At 39.3% G+C, this 18,382-nt stretch overlaps 1 protein-coding gene across 1 annotated transcript; it reads left to right on the forward strand.

Moving 5' to 3' along the window:
• The first annotated feature begins 13,566 nt into the window (after window positions 1-13,566).
• LOC125306283 lies at window positions 13,567-17,051 on the forward strand. Its single transcript, XM_048261554.1, has 9 exons — window positions 13,567-13,655; window positions 13,908-13,987; window positions 14,080-14,388; window positions 14,496-14,753; window positions 14,904-15,113; window positions 15,368-15,433; window positions 15,831-15,950; window positions 16,090-16,151; window positions 16,896-17,051. Exons 2-9 carry the CDS (start codon window positions 13,927-13,929, stop codon window positions 17,010-17,012), a joined length of 1,203 nt encoding a protein of 400 aa, XP_048117511.1. The 5' UTR covers window positions 13,567-13,655; window positions 13,908-13,926; the 3' UTR covers window positions 17,013-17,051.
• The last annotated feature ends 1,331 nt before the right edge of the window (window positions 17,052-18,382 follow it).

Genomic DNA, 18,382 nt, shown 5'->3' on the forward strand with positions numbered 1-18,382 from the left:
ATAACAAACGAAATGGGAGGGACATACCGACTGGGGTAGAAGCAGCTGCGAACTGTTTGGACAGCAGCGGATTTGGACTTGGTCGGGTCTGTCAGGAGGACTAGTCAGAATGCAAAAGAGATCCTTCTCTCGCATGTTCAGTTAGCCTACTGAACGAAATCTCCATGTCACTTGTAGATGGTAGGCTATCACAAAGGATAACTTAAGCAAGGGGCAACAGTCACTTTCCATTGATAAAGTAGCCTACATTACATTACATTTGTCTGACGCATTTTTAACCAAAGCGACTTACAACATGGTAAACAGTTTAAAGCTTTTAGAAACAATTCTAGAACAATTTATTTAAAAGGTAGCAGTGCATAGTCTGAAAAACCCAGTTATCATGACCCAAAATCTGTACCATACAGTTTCTTTATATTTTGTCACCTTTACCTGCCTAATCTAACCCTCTTCCTATATATTTCATCTCAAATACTCTAGCCTAAATGATCAGCCTAATGTTTGCTTGTGACTCACTGTTGGTGAGTAATAGGCCTATGTGTATTCACCGTCTCAGGTGGCAACGGTTTGACTATAAGAGGCCTATAACTAATCTCAGCATTAAGCACTAATCTTCACCCTGAAATCACTCCATTTACAGGCCAGATAAGAAACTGATTTGAGAGAAAGAGAGAGCAGACCCAGTATACAAATCACTCCATTTCTAATCCAGGGGCAAGGCAGTGCTGCCTTGATGTCACCGGTGGTGCCCAAAACACCATCAAGTGTTAACCCCTCAGCCCATTTGACAGCATGTGACACACAGAATCGCACCCTCAACGTACCATTTATAGATGCTGAGGTGGAAAAATCAAACCACAAACCACCTTCTCTCTGAGAGATGCACTGGCATCCTCTGTGTGTGTGTCAGAGGTGCTATTGTTCTGAGGCCTGTGTATTCTCGGAAAGTACCTGCATTTGAAGTAAGGGTCTTATCTTTTCTTCTGTGAAGTATGCCCAAGCAAATTACCATCCACCATTAACACATCATTTTAGGTGAGATTTCCATACCATGGGAGCTGTCTTAGCAGTTTCATCTTACACGTGTGGTGTTTTGTAAACGATTAAGAGAGACTCTTTTGTCTTATTGTTCCTCTAACAGAAAAAAAAACACACCACCATCAAAGTGGTGGTATGCTGTCAGAGGTGATGGCTATCAACATGAATGTGATGGGGAAGGCTGCTGAATGGATCTTTCAGCCACTGACAGGATGGAATTAGACAATATCCTCAAAGTTCCTCTCTTGTCTTAACCAACATTGAAGACCACATAGCGGGGAATTACACTTGTTGGATTATATCAGGAGACGGACAAGAGAGAGCTTTTTCATTGATACTTTGCATTGTCTCTGGTAAGATAAAAATAGACATACCGATATACTGTAAAAGAGAATAACTATATGAAAAGAACAGTGATGGACAAATAAATATTAATGTGTTACGAAAAAACATGCAATCAATAAATGCAATGTTATTATGCAAATATGTAGTATTATAGGCACTTCCGATGAAAGGGAATCTCTGCAGAACTGTAGTCTTCAGCAAATGCAGTGACATGGAGAAGTTAGATCCACTTGTTGTGGTCACTGATAGAGTGAATATCACTGTATACCACAAATAAAAAAAACAAACAGATGGACTGATGGACTGCATTATCAGTCTAAAGGGTGGGCACAAAAACATATCTTATTCTAAGATATGTTGCATATAGCTGAAGAACAACACAGCATCAAATAAATAAACAAATATGGATTGAACTAACATAGAAATGAGACTGCTTGATTTGTATAACTGTCTGGGGTCAGAGACTGTTCATTTCATTAAGCTGAAGTCGTTTGTCTTTGTATTTGCTAAACCTAAATGCCATATGGTGACTGTTCACTGTGTTTTATCATTTTTAAAACATGTATTTTCTAGCTTTCCATAATGGGCTTGCAAACTTTACAGAGGACATAACAAATGCCCCTGGCGTGGACACAGAAAATGGTACTCATTCAGAAAATGTAGTTAATTGTTTTAAATAGTTCTTTGTATGGATTAAATTATATGGTACCATATAATTTAATCTATACAAAGAACTATGTATATATACGTATATATACCATATATGTATATATATGTATGTGTGTGTGTGTGTAAGTCTTTTTTCTCAAAACCAAATGTTTTTTTTTCTTTTCTTTTCTTTTCATTAGTATTAATATGCTGACCATTTTTACAAACATATGTTTTACATGATTTTCTATGACTGTGTGGGTTCCACCTGATTATGTTGCATTTTTTTTTTTTTTGTTGTTTTAGAGTAACGTACTTTACTTTTCAGTGCCCTTTAGAAGATCTGATGGGATTTTGTTGAGATATGAAAGTGAATGTATGTATAGTGGCATCAAAGTGAAAAATGCAAAATGATTTAGATTTTCTGTAATGATTCTGAATCCTGAGGTTTTTATGCTTCGTTACCACTATTCCTTGGAACAAATCTGATTGCTGCATGCACCACTCCTTTTCTTACAATGTTTATCTTGGGTTAGTTTCTACCTTCATTACTCATTTGCACATTTTGTCATGCCCAGTATTTTCAATGTAATGGGTGTACGGTTGAGAAACAAAAAAACAAACAAAAAAAAAACAGTCAGGAGAATGAAGCAATCACCATAGACAGACACTTTGACCCAACAGCAGTCCACATTTTATTTATTCCTCCGGTCACCTTAAGCTCCATTCAGATGGCAAACTACTAGCAACAAGATACCATGTGATGTTAATGTATTCAGGGACTATAGGCAAAATAACCACTGGCAATATGAAATGCTTTACAGATGATAAGCGAAGAGTTTTCCGTTTCCGTGTTTTTTTTTTTTTTTTTTTTTTTAATGCAACACTACGACATGCACATGAATACTACATACGACAAACAGACGTACATTACATAAACACATACTGTAACTTAACAAGACATCACATTGACTTGGCTTCCACAAACATAACACAACATAACATTAATAAGAGAAAGGCTAAGGATGATTTTAAGTCCCAGGATGATTACAGATATGATTATCAGGGATGAAATTGATGACCGGAATGAAAAGAAGGGGGATGGGGGTGCGGATGGTAGCTCTAAGAGTGTGAATGAGGTGGTGTTGGGATGGGGGTGGGGATGGGGGGTGAGGGGTAGTGAGTATGTGAGGATGTATGTGTGTGTGTGTGTGTGTGTGTGTGTGTGTGTGTGTGTGTGTGTGCGCATATGTATAAGGCTGGTTTGCTGTTGGGCCAGGAGGAGAGAAGCTGGAACATAGAGAGGGAGAGAGGGAGGGTTTCAGAAGAGGAGTTGTAATTATTCTATTAATGATAAGTATAATAATAGGAATAACTGATTGCCTGGTTGATTGCCTGACTGATTGCCAACCTGGGCACCCATTAATGGCCACAGTTCCACCCAGCCCCTGCAGTTATACTGCGACGAGCTGACAGAGGGGAGGACCTGCGTGCCACCCATCGCCTCAGGCCCCCAGCATATGCACACATCCCCCACTACCACGACCAACCACACCTCGCCCCCAGACCTTCACCCAACACGCCACTCTTGACCTAAATATGTACAGTATGTGAATGGCTAGGTTGAGGGATCTATCTAGAATGTAGCATTAAAAGAAGTGGGCATGCATGGTGAATATCTGTCAGGATTTCCCCATGCACACCACACTTACCCTGTGTAAGATGTATGCCTCAACAATGTGTGCATTAAAATAAGTGAGGCATGCAGATAGACACCTGATGAGGCATCTACCTGCACTCCACTCTTAACCTAGCCTGTTTTGTAGTTTTTGTTTATGTATGTCACCTAACATGTAGTGCGATTAAAAGAGAGTAAAGCGTGCTGTGTGCTTCCAGGACAAGGCGTGTGCATGAGCGTATGAGGAGGGTGCACACCGGGGGCCCAGGGCCAATAGATAACCCACAGGACCCAACCACTGCCAAAACCACACAGCGACCCGCCAGGACCGAGTCTCCCAAGCCATCCAATGGGGCCCCGGCAGAATAACGATGGGAGAGGCAGAGAGAAAGAGTGAAATTAGTAAAGTTATCAGAGAATGTAAATAAAAGGGGGAGGGAAAGAAGGGGATGCTATTTATATTACTACTACTACTAATAATAATAATAATAACAATAATAGTTCCAGCTACCCTCCCCTGCCTAGTGTTCGATGATATGTGTATCTGTTGATGAAGTGTGTTATGATCGTGTGGAGATGGAACTCAGGCAAAGAGGGTCAGGACTGTAAGTAGGTGATAAAGGGGTACCAAGGAGAGGTTGTATCCTGAGTATTGATTAAGTTTGTAGTTGATAGGTTTTCTAATGATATATAGTCTGTTAACAAGTTTTTCCAATGAGTGATGTGAGCTTTTTCTTAGATTTCCAGTTCATGAGGATTGTTTTCTTGGCGATAGTCAAGCTACCAGTAGTGTTTTATTGCCGGAGTTGCTTAAATTGACTGTGGATGTATCACCAAGTATGCATAAGGAAGGGGATGCTGGGATGTGACAGCCAAAGATGGAAGAGAGAGATTTTGTGACACTCACCCAGAAGTGGTTGATTGGAGTGCAATGCCAAACCGCATGAATGTATGTATCTGGGTTATTTTGTGTGCAGTGAGTGCAAAGATCCGAGCCAAACCCCATTTTGCCAATTTATGTGCAGTGAAGTGGAATCTGTGAAGAACCTTGTATTGTATTAGTTGTAGATTACTATTCTTTGTCATGAGGTAGATGTTTTTGCACATTTTGGTCCAGAAGTCGGCACCGGGAGTAATTGATAAGTCTGATTCCCATTTGTGATATGGCAGGCCAATTGTTTTTTCTGAACAAGATATAATTTTGTAAATTTGGGAGAGTATTTTTTTGGGAGAGGGAATATTAAGCAGCTCTGAGATTGGTGGGGGAATGTCAAGGTTAGCTGTCTGGATGTTAATTTTTCCTAGGATAGATGATTTAATTTGCAGGTATTGTAAGAAGTGTTTACTCTCGATGCCGTGCTTCTGGACCAAACAGGAAAATGAGGCCAGATTATTGTCTTGAAGAATGTGTTGAAGGTGAGTGATGCCCTTTCCCATCCATGTGTGAAAGTTAAGTGTTTTTTATTGACGGTGAAATCTGGGTTATTCCAAATCGGGTGCGAATTGATGGTGCTATAGGTGAATCAGTGATGTGGTAGAATCTCCACCAGGCTGTCAGAGTAGCTGAAATTGTTGGGGCTTTGAAGGATGGATGTTTTTTGACCGACTGACTGCAGAAAGGGAGATCTGAGATTTTAATTTCTTTACAGATTGTTTGTTCTAGGTCTAACCAGGTGTTGTCTGAGGGGTGGGGTGTAGCCATTTGTGGATGAAGTGGAGCTGGTTGGCCAGGGCATAGTGCTGGAAGTGTGGGGCCTCTAGTCCTCCCATTGCTTTTGGTTTTGGAGAGTGGCGAGTTTGATCCTTGGGGTCTTATCTTTCCAGTAGAATTTAGTGATTAATGAATCGAGAGACTTAAACCAGAGGGTGGTGGGCTGGGTTGGAATCATAGAGAATAGATAGTTTATTTTGGGCAGTATTGTCATTTTGATTACTGAGATTCTGCCCATGATGGATAATGGGAGGTTCTTCCAGCGTTGAAGGTCATCATCTATTGAAGTGAGTAGAGGGGAATAATTTAGGCTAAATAAGTCTGACAGCCTGGGGAGACTTTTATCCCTAAGTAAGTGATATAGTTAGTGCAGAGTGGGATAGGTGAAGAGTTGGCTGTCACATCCCAGCTGTTGGGATGTAATGGGAGAACTGCAGATTTATTCCAATTGATTGAGTATTCAGAAATTTTAGAGAATGTGTCAATGAGTTTGATGGTTTCTTCTACTGATGTTGTGGGGTCTTGAAGAAAGAGAAGAATGTCGTCAGCATAAAGGCTGATTTTGTGATGCATATATGGAGTCTGGACACCTTTGATGAGGGGGTTCTGACGGATGGCAGCTGCTAGGGGTTCAATGAAGATTGTAAATAGTGAGGGGGAGAGTGGGCACCCCTGTCTAGTTCCCCGGTGAAGAGTGAAACTTTGTGATGTTAGTCCATTGGTGATTACTGTGGCTGAAGGAGAGGTATATAGAAGTTTAATCCAGTTAATGAACGACTCCCCTCAAGCCAAACCTCCCTAATGTGGAAAACAGGAAATTCCAGTTCACCCTATCAAAAGCTTTTTCTGCGTCCCAGAGTTGCTATGATGGTATTATCTTGAAAATTTGTAGAGTGATACATTATATTTAACAGTCTGCGGGTGTTGGTGGATGAAATTCTACCTTTAATGAAGCCTGTTTGGTCTGGGTGGATAATGGATGGGGTGACCTCTGCTAATCTGTGTGCTAGCATTTTTGCGATTATCTTATTGTCCACATTGAGGAGAGAAATTGGTCGGTAGCTGGATGGCAATGTTGGGTCCTTATTGGGCTTGAGGAGCAGTGAAATTGAGGCTGTGGTGGAACTAGTTGGCAGACGTCCTTTCTGTTTTGATTCATTAATCATTCTGATGAAAAGTGGAGCTAAGATGGTCCAAAATTGTTTGTAGAACTCAGCAGGAAAGCCATCCGGACCTGGTGCTTTATTATCGGGCATCTGTTTCAGAGCATCAAACAGTTCTTGTTGAGTTATAGGTGATTCTAGGTTTTTATTTCGGTCTCATTGAGTTGTGGTAATTCGATGCTGTTTAGGAAAGAGTCTATGAATTCCTGGTTGGGGTTTATTTCTGAAGAATATAGTTTATTGTAAAACTGGTAAAAACATGATTTATTTCTTCAGGTGAGCTGGTTAGCTTCCCCTGCTGAGTTCTTTATGACCGGGATTGTTGATTTTTCTTTGTTACGTTGGATTTGATTTGCTAAGTATTTACCTGATTTATTGCTATGGTGGAAGTTTTCCTGCCTTAGACGGTGAATCATAAATTGAGTGTGTTTATTGAGTATTTCATTGAGTTTGAATTTATGTTTCCTAAGTTTTGCCTGTGTTTCTTCAGTTGGGTTGCTTGCATTGGTTTCTTCTAACTGTTTAATTTTATTGTTGAGTTCTACTTCCTGTTCTTTTTCCTTCTTTTTTTTTGTATACTGAATATGAGATGATTCTTCCTCTGAGTACTGCTTTTCCTGTTTCCCACAGAAGGGAAGGAGATGATTCAGGGGAGCCGTTCATTTCTAGAAAGAATGCCCACTCTCTCCCAACAAAACTGATGAAATTTGGGTCTTGTAAGAGGGATGTATTAAAACGCCATTTGCTAATTGGTCGCTGTTGGTTCGTTATGTTCCATTTAATTGTAACTGGGGCATGATCGCTAATGACTATGGGATGAATAGTTGAATCAGAGATATTTTTCATTATAGAGTTGCTGGTTAGAAAATAATCAATAATGGGAATAGGAGTGGTGGACCGAGAGAAAAAAAGAGTAGCATTTGGAGTCTGGGTGCTGAAGCCGCCAACAATCGCCAAGGCCAGAATCGCCATGAACTGTTTTATTGTTTTTGTGGATTGCCAGATTCGTTTGCTTTTAGAGTGATCAGATCTGTCAAATGTGGGGTCTAACACTGTATTAAAGTCGCCTGCAATTATGATGGGACAGCCTGATAGAGTTGAGATGGAGGTGAAGAGGTTCTGAAAGAAAACTGGGTTGTCTGTATTAGGGCCATAAACATTAACAATTGTTACAGGGTATTGTGAATTGAGATGTTTATGATGACAAAACGTCCTTCTGGGTCTGTGATGGTGGCGTTATGGATGAATGAGATTCTTTTGTTAATCAGAATGCAAACTCCCTGTTGTTTTGTATTGTAATGAGATGAGAAAATGTGATTGAATTGTCTTGATTTGATGCGGGTGTAGTCTAATTCTGAGAGATGAGTTTCTTGTAGGAGACATATGTCAGCTTTTAAACTATCCAAATGATTTAAGATTTTCAGCCTCTTTGCCTGAGATCCAATCCCACGGATGTTCCAGGTCAGGAATGTAAGTGTTACCATGTTGTGATTGTACAGTTATGAAAATGTTTGATAAGGTGGGTATTGTGTGTGTGAGAGTGTGTGCAGGTGTCAGTTAGATAGGAGAGGGGGAAGGGGGGGTGGAGGAATAGGTGTGTAATGTGGTGTGCGAATGAGATGTAAAGGGTAGGGGCTGAGAAGAATATAGAGCATAAAGAGGTAGGAATTTGGTTCTGGAGTGGTGACAGCATGAACATTTCCTGTTTAGCATTGAAAACATACAGATCATAATTTGACTTTAGCCTATAGACATAATAAACAAAAACAGACAGGACACACAAGAAAACATGTATAGACAAAACACCATGAATAACATTAAACATTGAGAGAGCAAAAGAGAATGGGTGGGTAGGGGGAGCAAAAGGAATGAAACATAAGAAGAGAGAAGAGAGAGGTGATCCAAGCATCAGTAGGCAGTGGGTTAGAGAGAGTTGAGGGTGACAATGTTATAATCAAGATGTATGTTGGCATGATGTATGATGTGCTATAGCCAGGTGGTGATATTGGGGTTGCGATACAGAGTTCCATTGACATACAGTTTATCGACTGACAGTGCTGCTCGTTTGCCCTCTTGCCTGAGTTGTTTCATTATGGGCAAGAGGGCTCTTCTTCTTTCCTGTATTACTTGTGGGAATTGGTCGTTTAGTCCGAATGAAGTGCCTTTCAGTTCTTTCCCTTTGCTTTTGATGAGTTCTTTGTGTTTGAAGTGTTCGAACTTGGCGATAATTGGAGGAGGTTTTTATTGTCTTTGGAAGTGAGACGGTGTACACGGTGGAAGGTAATCTTGTCAACTGTTTCTGGCGGTAGTTTGAGAGATGACTGCAAGAATTCTTTAACTGCTTTCTCTGGGTCGTCGGGTGTATCTTTAGAAGTTGGCAGGGGAATTCCGGAAAAAATGAGGTTATCGCGCATGCTGCGGCACTGGAGGTCTAGGATTGTTTCTTTCATGATCCGATTTTCGCTGGTGAGTTGATTAACATGGTCGGATAAGTTTGTAATATTTCCTTTGAGTTCACGGTTTTCTAATGCGAGTGTGTCGATCTGTGATTGGGAAAATTCGAGGCTGGCTTTTAAGTCCTTAATATCTGCGTGCAGATGTTCCAGTATTGCAAGTTTGTTGTTTATGGATTGTAGTAAACTGACCTCGATGGATGTAGAAGTAGCGCAAGCGGTAGGTGATTCTGGTTCAGTCTCTGTTGAGTAGTCACGAGTGCGTTTCTTGCTGGGTTCAGATGACATAACGTCCAGAATGAAGAGGTTGCCGTTGGAAAAGGTGGAGAATATAATCCGGTTTTTGATGAGAGTTGTAGAGAGGTAGTGGTTGTTTTTAGTAGAAGAAAAATAAAGTTTTGTATTTCTGTTTACAAGCGTCAGTGTTCAGTGCGCTGCCATTTTGGATCTCACCCAAAGTCTCGCGATGTTCAGTCTGATCTCATCCTGAGTTTGTTTTATCATCTACTTAATCGGTAGCCTGAGAACCCCAAACGGACCTGTTGAATTCGTTCTGCAGGCCAGTTTGTCAAATAGGCCATTAACAACTATTTTCAATGTTCCAAAAAGCCAGGAACCAATCACAATCGCTTATCCGGCATGGGGTGGGCTTTACATGATCACAGATGGAGCAATGCATTCAACACAACTAATGGCTGCGCTGATGGCAACAGGGTTAAACCAAAGTCATTTTAGGCAAGTCCCTCCACTCAGCAGCCATATTGCCGCACTTTGGGCACTTATCAGGCAGAACTGCTCGTGCAGAAAGCACGACACCAACAGCAAGATCACAATACATGATTGGTACAATTTATTCACAACACACCACATGATTGGCATGATGTATTCACATGTCGACTTTTGGCCGCGGAAGGGGCAGAATATGTGTAGACAACTGCCATATTGGCGCCTTTCTATGGAGGATATTTTGAGTGCTGTGTCTCCTCATTAGAAAGTCTCTGGTTAAACATACATGGATGTAGCCTGGGTTTTCCCATGCTGCCTTACGCGTGATTTTATTCACGCTGCTAGGCAGCCTGGATTCTATGGACTTCGTTTTCACCTCAACGAAGGAACCAATCACAGAACGGAGGGAGGGCAGCAAGACGATGACGACACACCGAAGCCGTTATGAGCTACGTACAGACGCATTTGATAGACATTCGTAGCGCCCAATAAACGGCTCTGGGCATTCGTAAACCACATTTCAAATACGAGAAAATGAATGTCTAGTTCCAAGACCCCATCTCAATGAGATGAGGTCTGACGTTAGCCAGGCTAACATGGATGAGTATTTTCTTTGGAATTGAGTAACTACATTTAAAACCTGCAAGACAGATTTGATTGCTGCACTTAGTAAATTATTTGGTAGAGAAATGTAATCTAAATTTCACTGCTACACCCGTAAATCAATGGATATTGAGATATGTGGTCTGGAGTCAATGAGGCTACTTTATCTGTTACACAAGAATAAAACATTTGTAAATCTCCACACACCCTTAGAATAAAATACTTAACCAAATTCATGTATCCACAAAAGACAGTAAAGTCCATTTCTTGGCCTTCATTTTCCTCATCTTAGAGTTTAATATGGCTGGCTACCTTGCCCTGTCCTGCTGCAAGGGTACATAAAAGCATATAAAGGCTGTATAAATGTTTAAACAAGTACAAAATAGAGGGCTAAACGATTAAACTTATTGGTATTTGTTGGCGCCCACATCAAGGGTGTTTTGTTTGGTTATGTGCTGATTGGATCATAAACAGACATAGCAACAAAGAGGATTGACCATCATAACAGGCCACAGTAACAAAGAGGAATGACCAAAGAATTTGTTGTTAGAGAACATACACACTGATATCCATGGACACATATCTGTGTTAAGAACTGTCTTCATATCATTGTTCATTAAGTAACCTGCAGCAAAGCAGCTGGTTTTGCCATGTCCTTGTTTTGACAACTCTGGCAACTCTTTTACACAGATCTCGGTTTCTTGAGGTCCCCAAGTACAATTGGTATAAAAAAAAAAACGAAAAAAAAAAGGTACTACCTAGCTCGAGTTGCTGCAGCCAACAGCTAAAGCGACCAGTGCTACACTGTAAAATCATGCTGCCTGGTGCTACCGGGAAGGTTTTCTTGAGGGCTTTTGTCAGGATAATTATTTTCTTCTTTGGGTAATTTTAATTTCTACATTTAGTTTTCCTCTGGTGCCCAGGCTGCCTTTGTGTAATTGAAGTGAAAGTAAAAATCATGTTAAATGTGCCCCTTGTTCTGTCAGGGAGACACTGATAGGCCTATATGATCAGCAGCAGAATGTCAGGATATGATAGGCCTTCTCTGCACGTATTTTCAAATTGATGACAAAATCTTCACCATAGCTTTTTGATTGACAGAAAGTGTGAGAACAAGTGACGAGAGAGAGACAGTAGTTTCAGTCAAATTTCGTTCTCTGTCTTCAAAGAATCAAACAGCGTTTTATTAGACTGTTTTCCTTCTATTTCAGAAAAAACTAAATAGAACAGTTAAGCCTGAGCTGCAGGACCTGCGCTCAATGGTGTTTTAAGCCCCCAATGTCGTCTTCCAGGCAGTGCTGCGACCGATGACTTAAAGGCACCTAATCCTAAACCTAACCCTAACCCTAACCTTAACCCATGCCTAACCCTAGCGTCTTCCAGGCAGCGCTGCCTTAAAGAAAACGTTGGGGGCTTAAAACACCAAGAAACAGGACGCGCATTCACAGGTTCATGCCATCAAAGATTCAGTTGAAGCTCGCTAAAACATTTATATTTATCCGTCTCCAAGAGTCTAGCCCTCCTGCTGGTATCGGTTATCAGCAGACGTCATCTGCTGATCTCGATCCTGAACCTAATAACCTTCCTCTCTATCCTGGTGAGGTTTCACACACTGTTGATCGGGATTTTCCAATTGAGTTGATCTCCCCTCTTTCGTTGGTTCAGATGATGATGCTAACCCCATTTTTGTAAATTTCCAAGTGTGAGGACTTCCTTGCTCTGCACCCCATGTCTAACTTGCAGGGCTCGGCACATCACTGGTGGGAGATGGGTTAGAGGAGAGGATCCGTAATAGAGTTCAGTTACTCCATGCGAGTATGAGGGATTTTACATTTGTATTCCAGGCCTTCTTCAAGAGATTGAAGCCTGGAGCAATGGAGAATGAGATGGTTAAGATGCTTTTAAAAATGATGAATCCACAGTTAGTCAACCAACTGCATGGATGTGAACACACCATGAAGTTGTTAGACTTGGGCAACAGCTGGAGAAATGTAATACATCAATGAAAGTATGAGCAGAAGATCCTCATGACTTAAAGCTCAACACGTAAATGCCGTAAGTGTTGTCCACACGTAAATGAAACTAAATGAAAACGGTATTTTTGTGAAAACGGAAAACGTTTTTTAATCGTTTTGGACAACGGCATTTTAAGTGCCCAAAAACACACTTTTCCGAGAGGGAATGCCGTGTATTTATGTGTAAAAAAATCATACACAAACAAGCAAGACAAGAAAAGAAAAAAGGGGGTAGCAGATGTGGATTACCATTCATCCAAATACACTGAGATTTTACAAAGCCTGTATTCCACACCGGTTTGTTATGTGGAGTGAAATTATGTTTGACTTAATTAACTTCCAATAAACCAGGACCTGCTGGTACATTCAAAATCACACCTTAAGAAAAAATCTATCCCACTCATTTTATCAAAATCACATTGGGAAGAATAAACCAAAAGTTAGTATTTAACCATTTTAATTTCAAGACCCCATAACATCAAAATCAATCGCATTGGCTCCTCCCTCTTCATTATGTCATTAAATTTAGCTTTAAGCCTGATGCTTTGGCCTATCGTTGCCGTGTTGGACAGGCAAAATGCGTATGTCACAGCTCTATACCAGACATAATGCCAAAAGTAATATAGCCATCAGAAGATCTGACCTTAAAAATTAACTTTATTATTTTTACACTTGAATTGAAAATTAAATTTTCCGTAGAAATAATGTGTGTCTCACATGAGTGCTCCTGATGTTGTTATTAACTCTTCTTCATGAATTTGTGTAAAAACTCTGCCATGGCGACTTTCCATGTGGACAAGTTAATGTCTGAAAAAGATGCTGTGTGGCGCACAACTTGAAAATGGTAAGAAAAAATATAGTTTTCCAAACCAACACAGTTTTAGTGAGTGGTGTGTATTACATTCACCATTGTAGGTGCCAACATTTTTAAGAGGTCCAACTAACCTCAACACACATTCACTCTGAAATCATTCCATTTACAGTCCAGCTCAGTCCAATATTTCCAATCCAGATTAGCAGACCCAATATACAAATCACTCCATTTCTAAACCAGACCAGTAGCTTTCTGTTCCCTGTAAACCTGCTCCTCCCATTTGACACCATGTGACACACAAAACCGCTCCCTCAGCGGTCGTTTATAGATGCTGAGGTGGAAAAATTAAACCACAAACCACCTCCTCTCTGAGAGATGCACTCGCATCCTCTGTGTGTATGTGTCATGCCGGCGCTTTTCTGCTGAGGCCCGTCTGATCTCGGAAAGTACCTGTTGTTGAAGTAAGGGTCTTCTCTTTTCTTACAATAGTGGATTTAGCCGACTAGTTTGAGTGTATTGTGATACAGTCTAAGATTTTAGAATCAAGTTAATATTAGTTTAGTTTACAGAAGAGTGATGATATCAGCAGAAAGACATTGTAATTCATAATGAAGGGGGAAAGGTGCAGCCTTAAAATCATTTTCTTCTGATGCTCATCAAGTTGCTCCACCTCAGTTTTCCTCCATGGTCACGTATCTTACGTTCTGTTGAAGGTATACTGTGGACAGTGGGATGAGGATCATCATCTTAGTGTTGACCTGCCTAGGGAGCTGCTGCGTGTCGCCAAACAAAAGTATTTGTGATAACTTAATTGCTTCAGTGTAAATCCTTAAAATATAATTAATGAAATCTGTTTAATGTTTTTAAGCTTTTTTTTACTCTCAGCTCTTCAACACGTTTTATTGGGGAGCACAACAGTTATAAACTGTGGAAGTTTGAATACCGCTGGTACCGATGAAGTCAAGTGGTTCTTCAGTAAAGACCAGGGCTCTAAACGGCTCTTGATGTTTCACATAAACAAACAAGGGCGATCTGTTATTAACTCACTTATAAAAGATCATCCAAAAAGGACAGTTGCAAGGAATATGTCATTGGTTATTGAAGACTTTAATGAAGAGGATGAAGGAGTTTATGTCTGTGAAGTATACCTGAGCACATCACCATACACCATCACCACATCTAAATGGATTTTAGGTGAGATTTATATGCTATGGGAGCTCTGGCTTTAGCAGTTTCATCTTACATATGGTGTTTTGTAAACAATTAAAAGAGCCTCTTTCCTCTTATTGTTCCTCTAACAGAAAAAAAGACTCCACCATCAAAGTGGTGGTATGCTGTTAGAGGTGATGGCTATCAACATGAATGTACTGGTATGGGCAAGGCTGTTCAATGGACCTTTCAGCCACTGACAGGGAATAGAGATAGACAATATTCTCAAAATTCCTCTCTTGTCTTAACCAACATTGAAGAACATATAGCGGGGAATTACACTTGTTGGATTATATCAGGAGATGGACAACAAGAAAGAGCTTTTTCATTGATACTTTGCATTGTCTCTGGTAAGATCAAAATAGACAGACAAATAGACATAGAATAGATAATAACCATGAAAAGAGCAGTGATGCACAAATAAATATTAATGTGTTATGAACAACCATGCAATCAATAAATTCAATGTTACTATGCACATCTGTATGATTATCACATAGGCACTTCCGATGAAAGGGAATCTCCGCAGAACTGTAGTCTTCTGTGCAGTAAACGCAGTGACATTGAGACATTAGATCCACTTGTTGTGGTCACTGATAGAGTGAACATCACTGTATACCACAAATCAAAGAAACCAGATGGACGGGTGGACTGCATTGTCACTCTTAAGGGTGGGCATAAAAAAGACAACATTCAATCAAATAGTTCAGGTACACATTCATTTCTTATTCTAAGATATGTTGCATATTGCATAAATATAGCTGAAAAACAACAACACAGCATCAAATAAATAAACACATATGGATTGAATTAACATGAGTCTGCTTGATTTGTATAACTGTCTGGGGTCAGAGACTGTTCATTTCATATAGATGAAGTCTTTTGTCTTTGTATTTGCTACACCTAAATGCCATATGGTGAATGTTCAATGTGTTTCACCATTTCTAAAACATGTATTTTCTAGCTTTCCATAATGGGTTTGGAAACTTTACAAAGGACATAACAAACGCCCCTGGCATAAACACAAATGGTATTTATTCAGAGAACGTATGGTAAAGTATATTATTTATGATCCTCAAACTTGTATAGTTCAGGTGGGAACATCACAAAAAAGTAAGCATGGAGACCATTAATATGCTTACTATAGGCCTAATCATATGAAAATTATATATATTCAAAATATGTTTATTTGTATAGATTTAATTATATAGTATGTATAAGTCATGGCTATGGTTATGGAATTTAGCAGATGCTTTTGTCTACAGCGGCATACAAATAACAACAATACAAAGTTAAATTTAACAGTAAACAGTTTAAAAAGTTGGTACAACTACATTAAGGAGAATAGGAATAATAAACATTATATTATATGTATGTGTAAGTCTTTTTTTCTCAAATGTTTTTTTTTATTTTCTTCTTTTTATCAGCACCGGTCTCTCACGGCAGCTCCCGAGCTGTGAAGTCAATATGGATCAGTTTAACTGTCTGTTTAGGTTTGTGTTGTCTAGTTATTGTGTTGGTTGCGTGTCACAGAAGAAGAGTTGAAGGTAAGAGAAAAAGAGGGCTTAATTGTGTGTGATGACCCATTGGACCCATGTGTATTGCATAACATTATTCCATAATAGAGTAGGCCTACAATATAATTGATTGACTCTTTGATTGATTGATTGATTGATTGATTTGCAGTATCCAACATTGACTGTCTCAGAGATTGTCATGGAGTTTGTCATTTCAACTCCAGATCAGAGGTAAGACATGCATTACTCATTTTAAAGGTAGGGAGTACCACACTGCCAAAACTGCTAATCTAATAAAAAAAAGTCCTTATATCAAGATAAAAAAATGTAGTTGGCATTGTTTTCAGTATAAAGAGACTTACCGCTTTCTCGTAAAATCATTTAATTTAAGAAAAGTTTGATTTCATTTAAGACGTCTCATCCTGAAAACAAGCAAATTTGTCTGCCAGTGCGTTAAGCAAAAAATTCCTAAACACAAGCAAATGTGTCATTGCATTGAGCAAATTTGTCTTGATAACAATCCATAAGTCAAAGTGTTCTTAAATTAAGTCAAAATGATCTTTGGAGAGAGCGCTAGGTAAGTCTCTTCACTCTTGAAACAAATGTGTTGTCCCTATCTGAACACATAGATGTGTTGAAAACAATGCAAGTTGTGTTGTTTTCAACACAAGTTGTGTTATTTTCAGCACATATTGTGTAACAAATAAAAAAGGAAACAACACAAAAAGTGTGTTGTCCCCATCTGGACACAGAGATGTGTTAAAAACAACGCAAGTTGTGCTGTTTTTAGCACATTTATTTTAAGACTGAAAACAAATAGATTTTTTCGATCTTAATATAAGATTAATAACACTTAGATTTAATTTTTTTCAGTGCACAGAGTATTTCAGATGCTGACCACTTTTAATACAAACATTTTTACGTTTTACATGACTTTCTATGACATGCGTGTGTGTGGGTTTTTTGCTGTTTTAGGATGAAGTACATGAAGTACATTACATGTCAGTGCTGTTTAGAAGATCTGATGGAAGTGTGTTGAGATCTGCAAATGAATGTGTGTACAGTGACATCAAAGTGCAAAATGCAAAATGACATTGATTTTGTTTTCTATGATGATGCTGAATTCTGTGAGGTTTCATGCTTCGTGCATGACTGCTATTTATTGAAATAAATACTGATTGCTGTATTCACCACAAGAAACACTTTTCTTACAGTGTTTATCTTGAGTCAGTTTCTAACTTCATTATTTATTTGTTCATGTTGTCATGCCCAGTATTTTCACTGTATAGTTACCCTTGTAAGGTGCTCGGGTCTGTGGAACCCGTTTTCAATGTTTGCTAAAAGAAAAATTATGCTATGTATTATTTTGTCTAACTCAAACTCATTGGCCTTGGCTCATTTTCTGTGAAGAACATAAAAAAAAAACTTATTTTCAATGACCGCACGCGCCTTAACTTTGCACTTATCCTAACTGGGCCTGCTCTGTGTGTGTGTGTGTGTGTGTGTGTGTGTGTGTGTCTGTGCGTCTCTCTGTGTCTGTATGTGTGCGTGTCTGAGTGTAGGTGTCTGTGTGCGGGAATGCTGTTACACAATTGACCTGTCGCTAAGCCCCGCCCCCCATTGTTACCGTGTGAAAACTCGGACAAACAAACCAGACTTGATTAGAAATACATTGTGGACAATGGCAGCTGACAGTATATGAAAGCAGGCTTTGAGGACGTTTTGGTCGAAAAAGGATTTACTTTCCTCCAGAAGCTATCAAAAGGGACTTAATTATGCTATGGAGGGGTGTATTCAAAACTTTAGTATACATACAAGGTGACAAGCAGTTGTGGCAAGTAGCCGAGCAATTCACTGTGCAAAAACCACTGACGTTAATGCTAGCTAGCTAGCTAGTGGAAGATTGATACTGAAGATATGTTAGGTTACGTTAATATTTGATGTAGGGGAGACCGGGGACAGTTGCAACGCTTTTTGCATTTGGCTCTGTTACTCAGAGACGGTTTGGATTAGACAAACCAATTTTTTTTCCAATACACTTACATATGTCTGTTAATAGTCTAAACCATTTAAAGATAATTACAGAATCTACATTTTTCACAATTTGCATTTGAGTCCTGTAAGGGCCCGGGGACAGTTGCAACATTGTTTGGGGATGGTTGCAACATGTTAAAAATACAATATATTACAATATATGTCAGTGCAGCAAAATGATTATTTTTGTATGTAAATACAAGTTATGTAAGTTATAATAATATTACAGTGTTATTTATTCACCAGCTTTGATTAGATGACAATTATAGATTTGTCTAGATGAGTAGGCCTTATGTGCAGATGTCAAATATTGAAATTGATATAAAATACAGTAGGACTTTAGTGACATAGGAAGAATGGAACAATTTGGGAGGCAATTCACTTTTATTTAGACTATTGTCATGTAAAACATGTATTTAAAAATATAT

The sequence above is a fragment of the Alosa alosa genome, chromosome 13, assembly GCF_017589495.1.
Source record: "Alosa alosa isolate M-15738 ecotype Scorff River chromosome 13, AALO_Geno_1.1, whole genome shotgun sequence".
Classification (NCBI taxonomy): Eukaryota; Metazoa; Chordata; class Actinopteri; order Clupeiformes; family Clupeidae; genus Alosa; species Alosa alosa.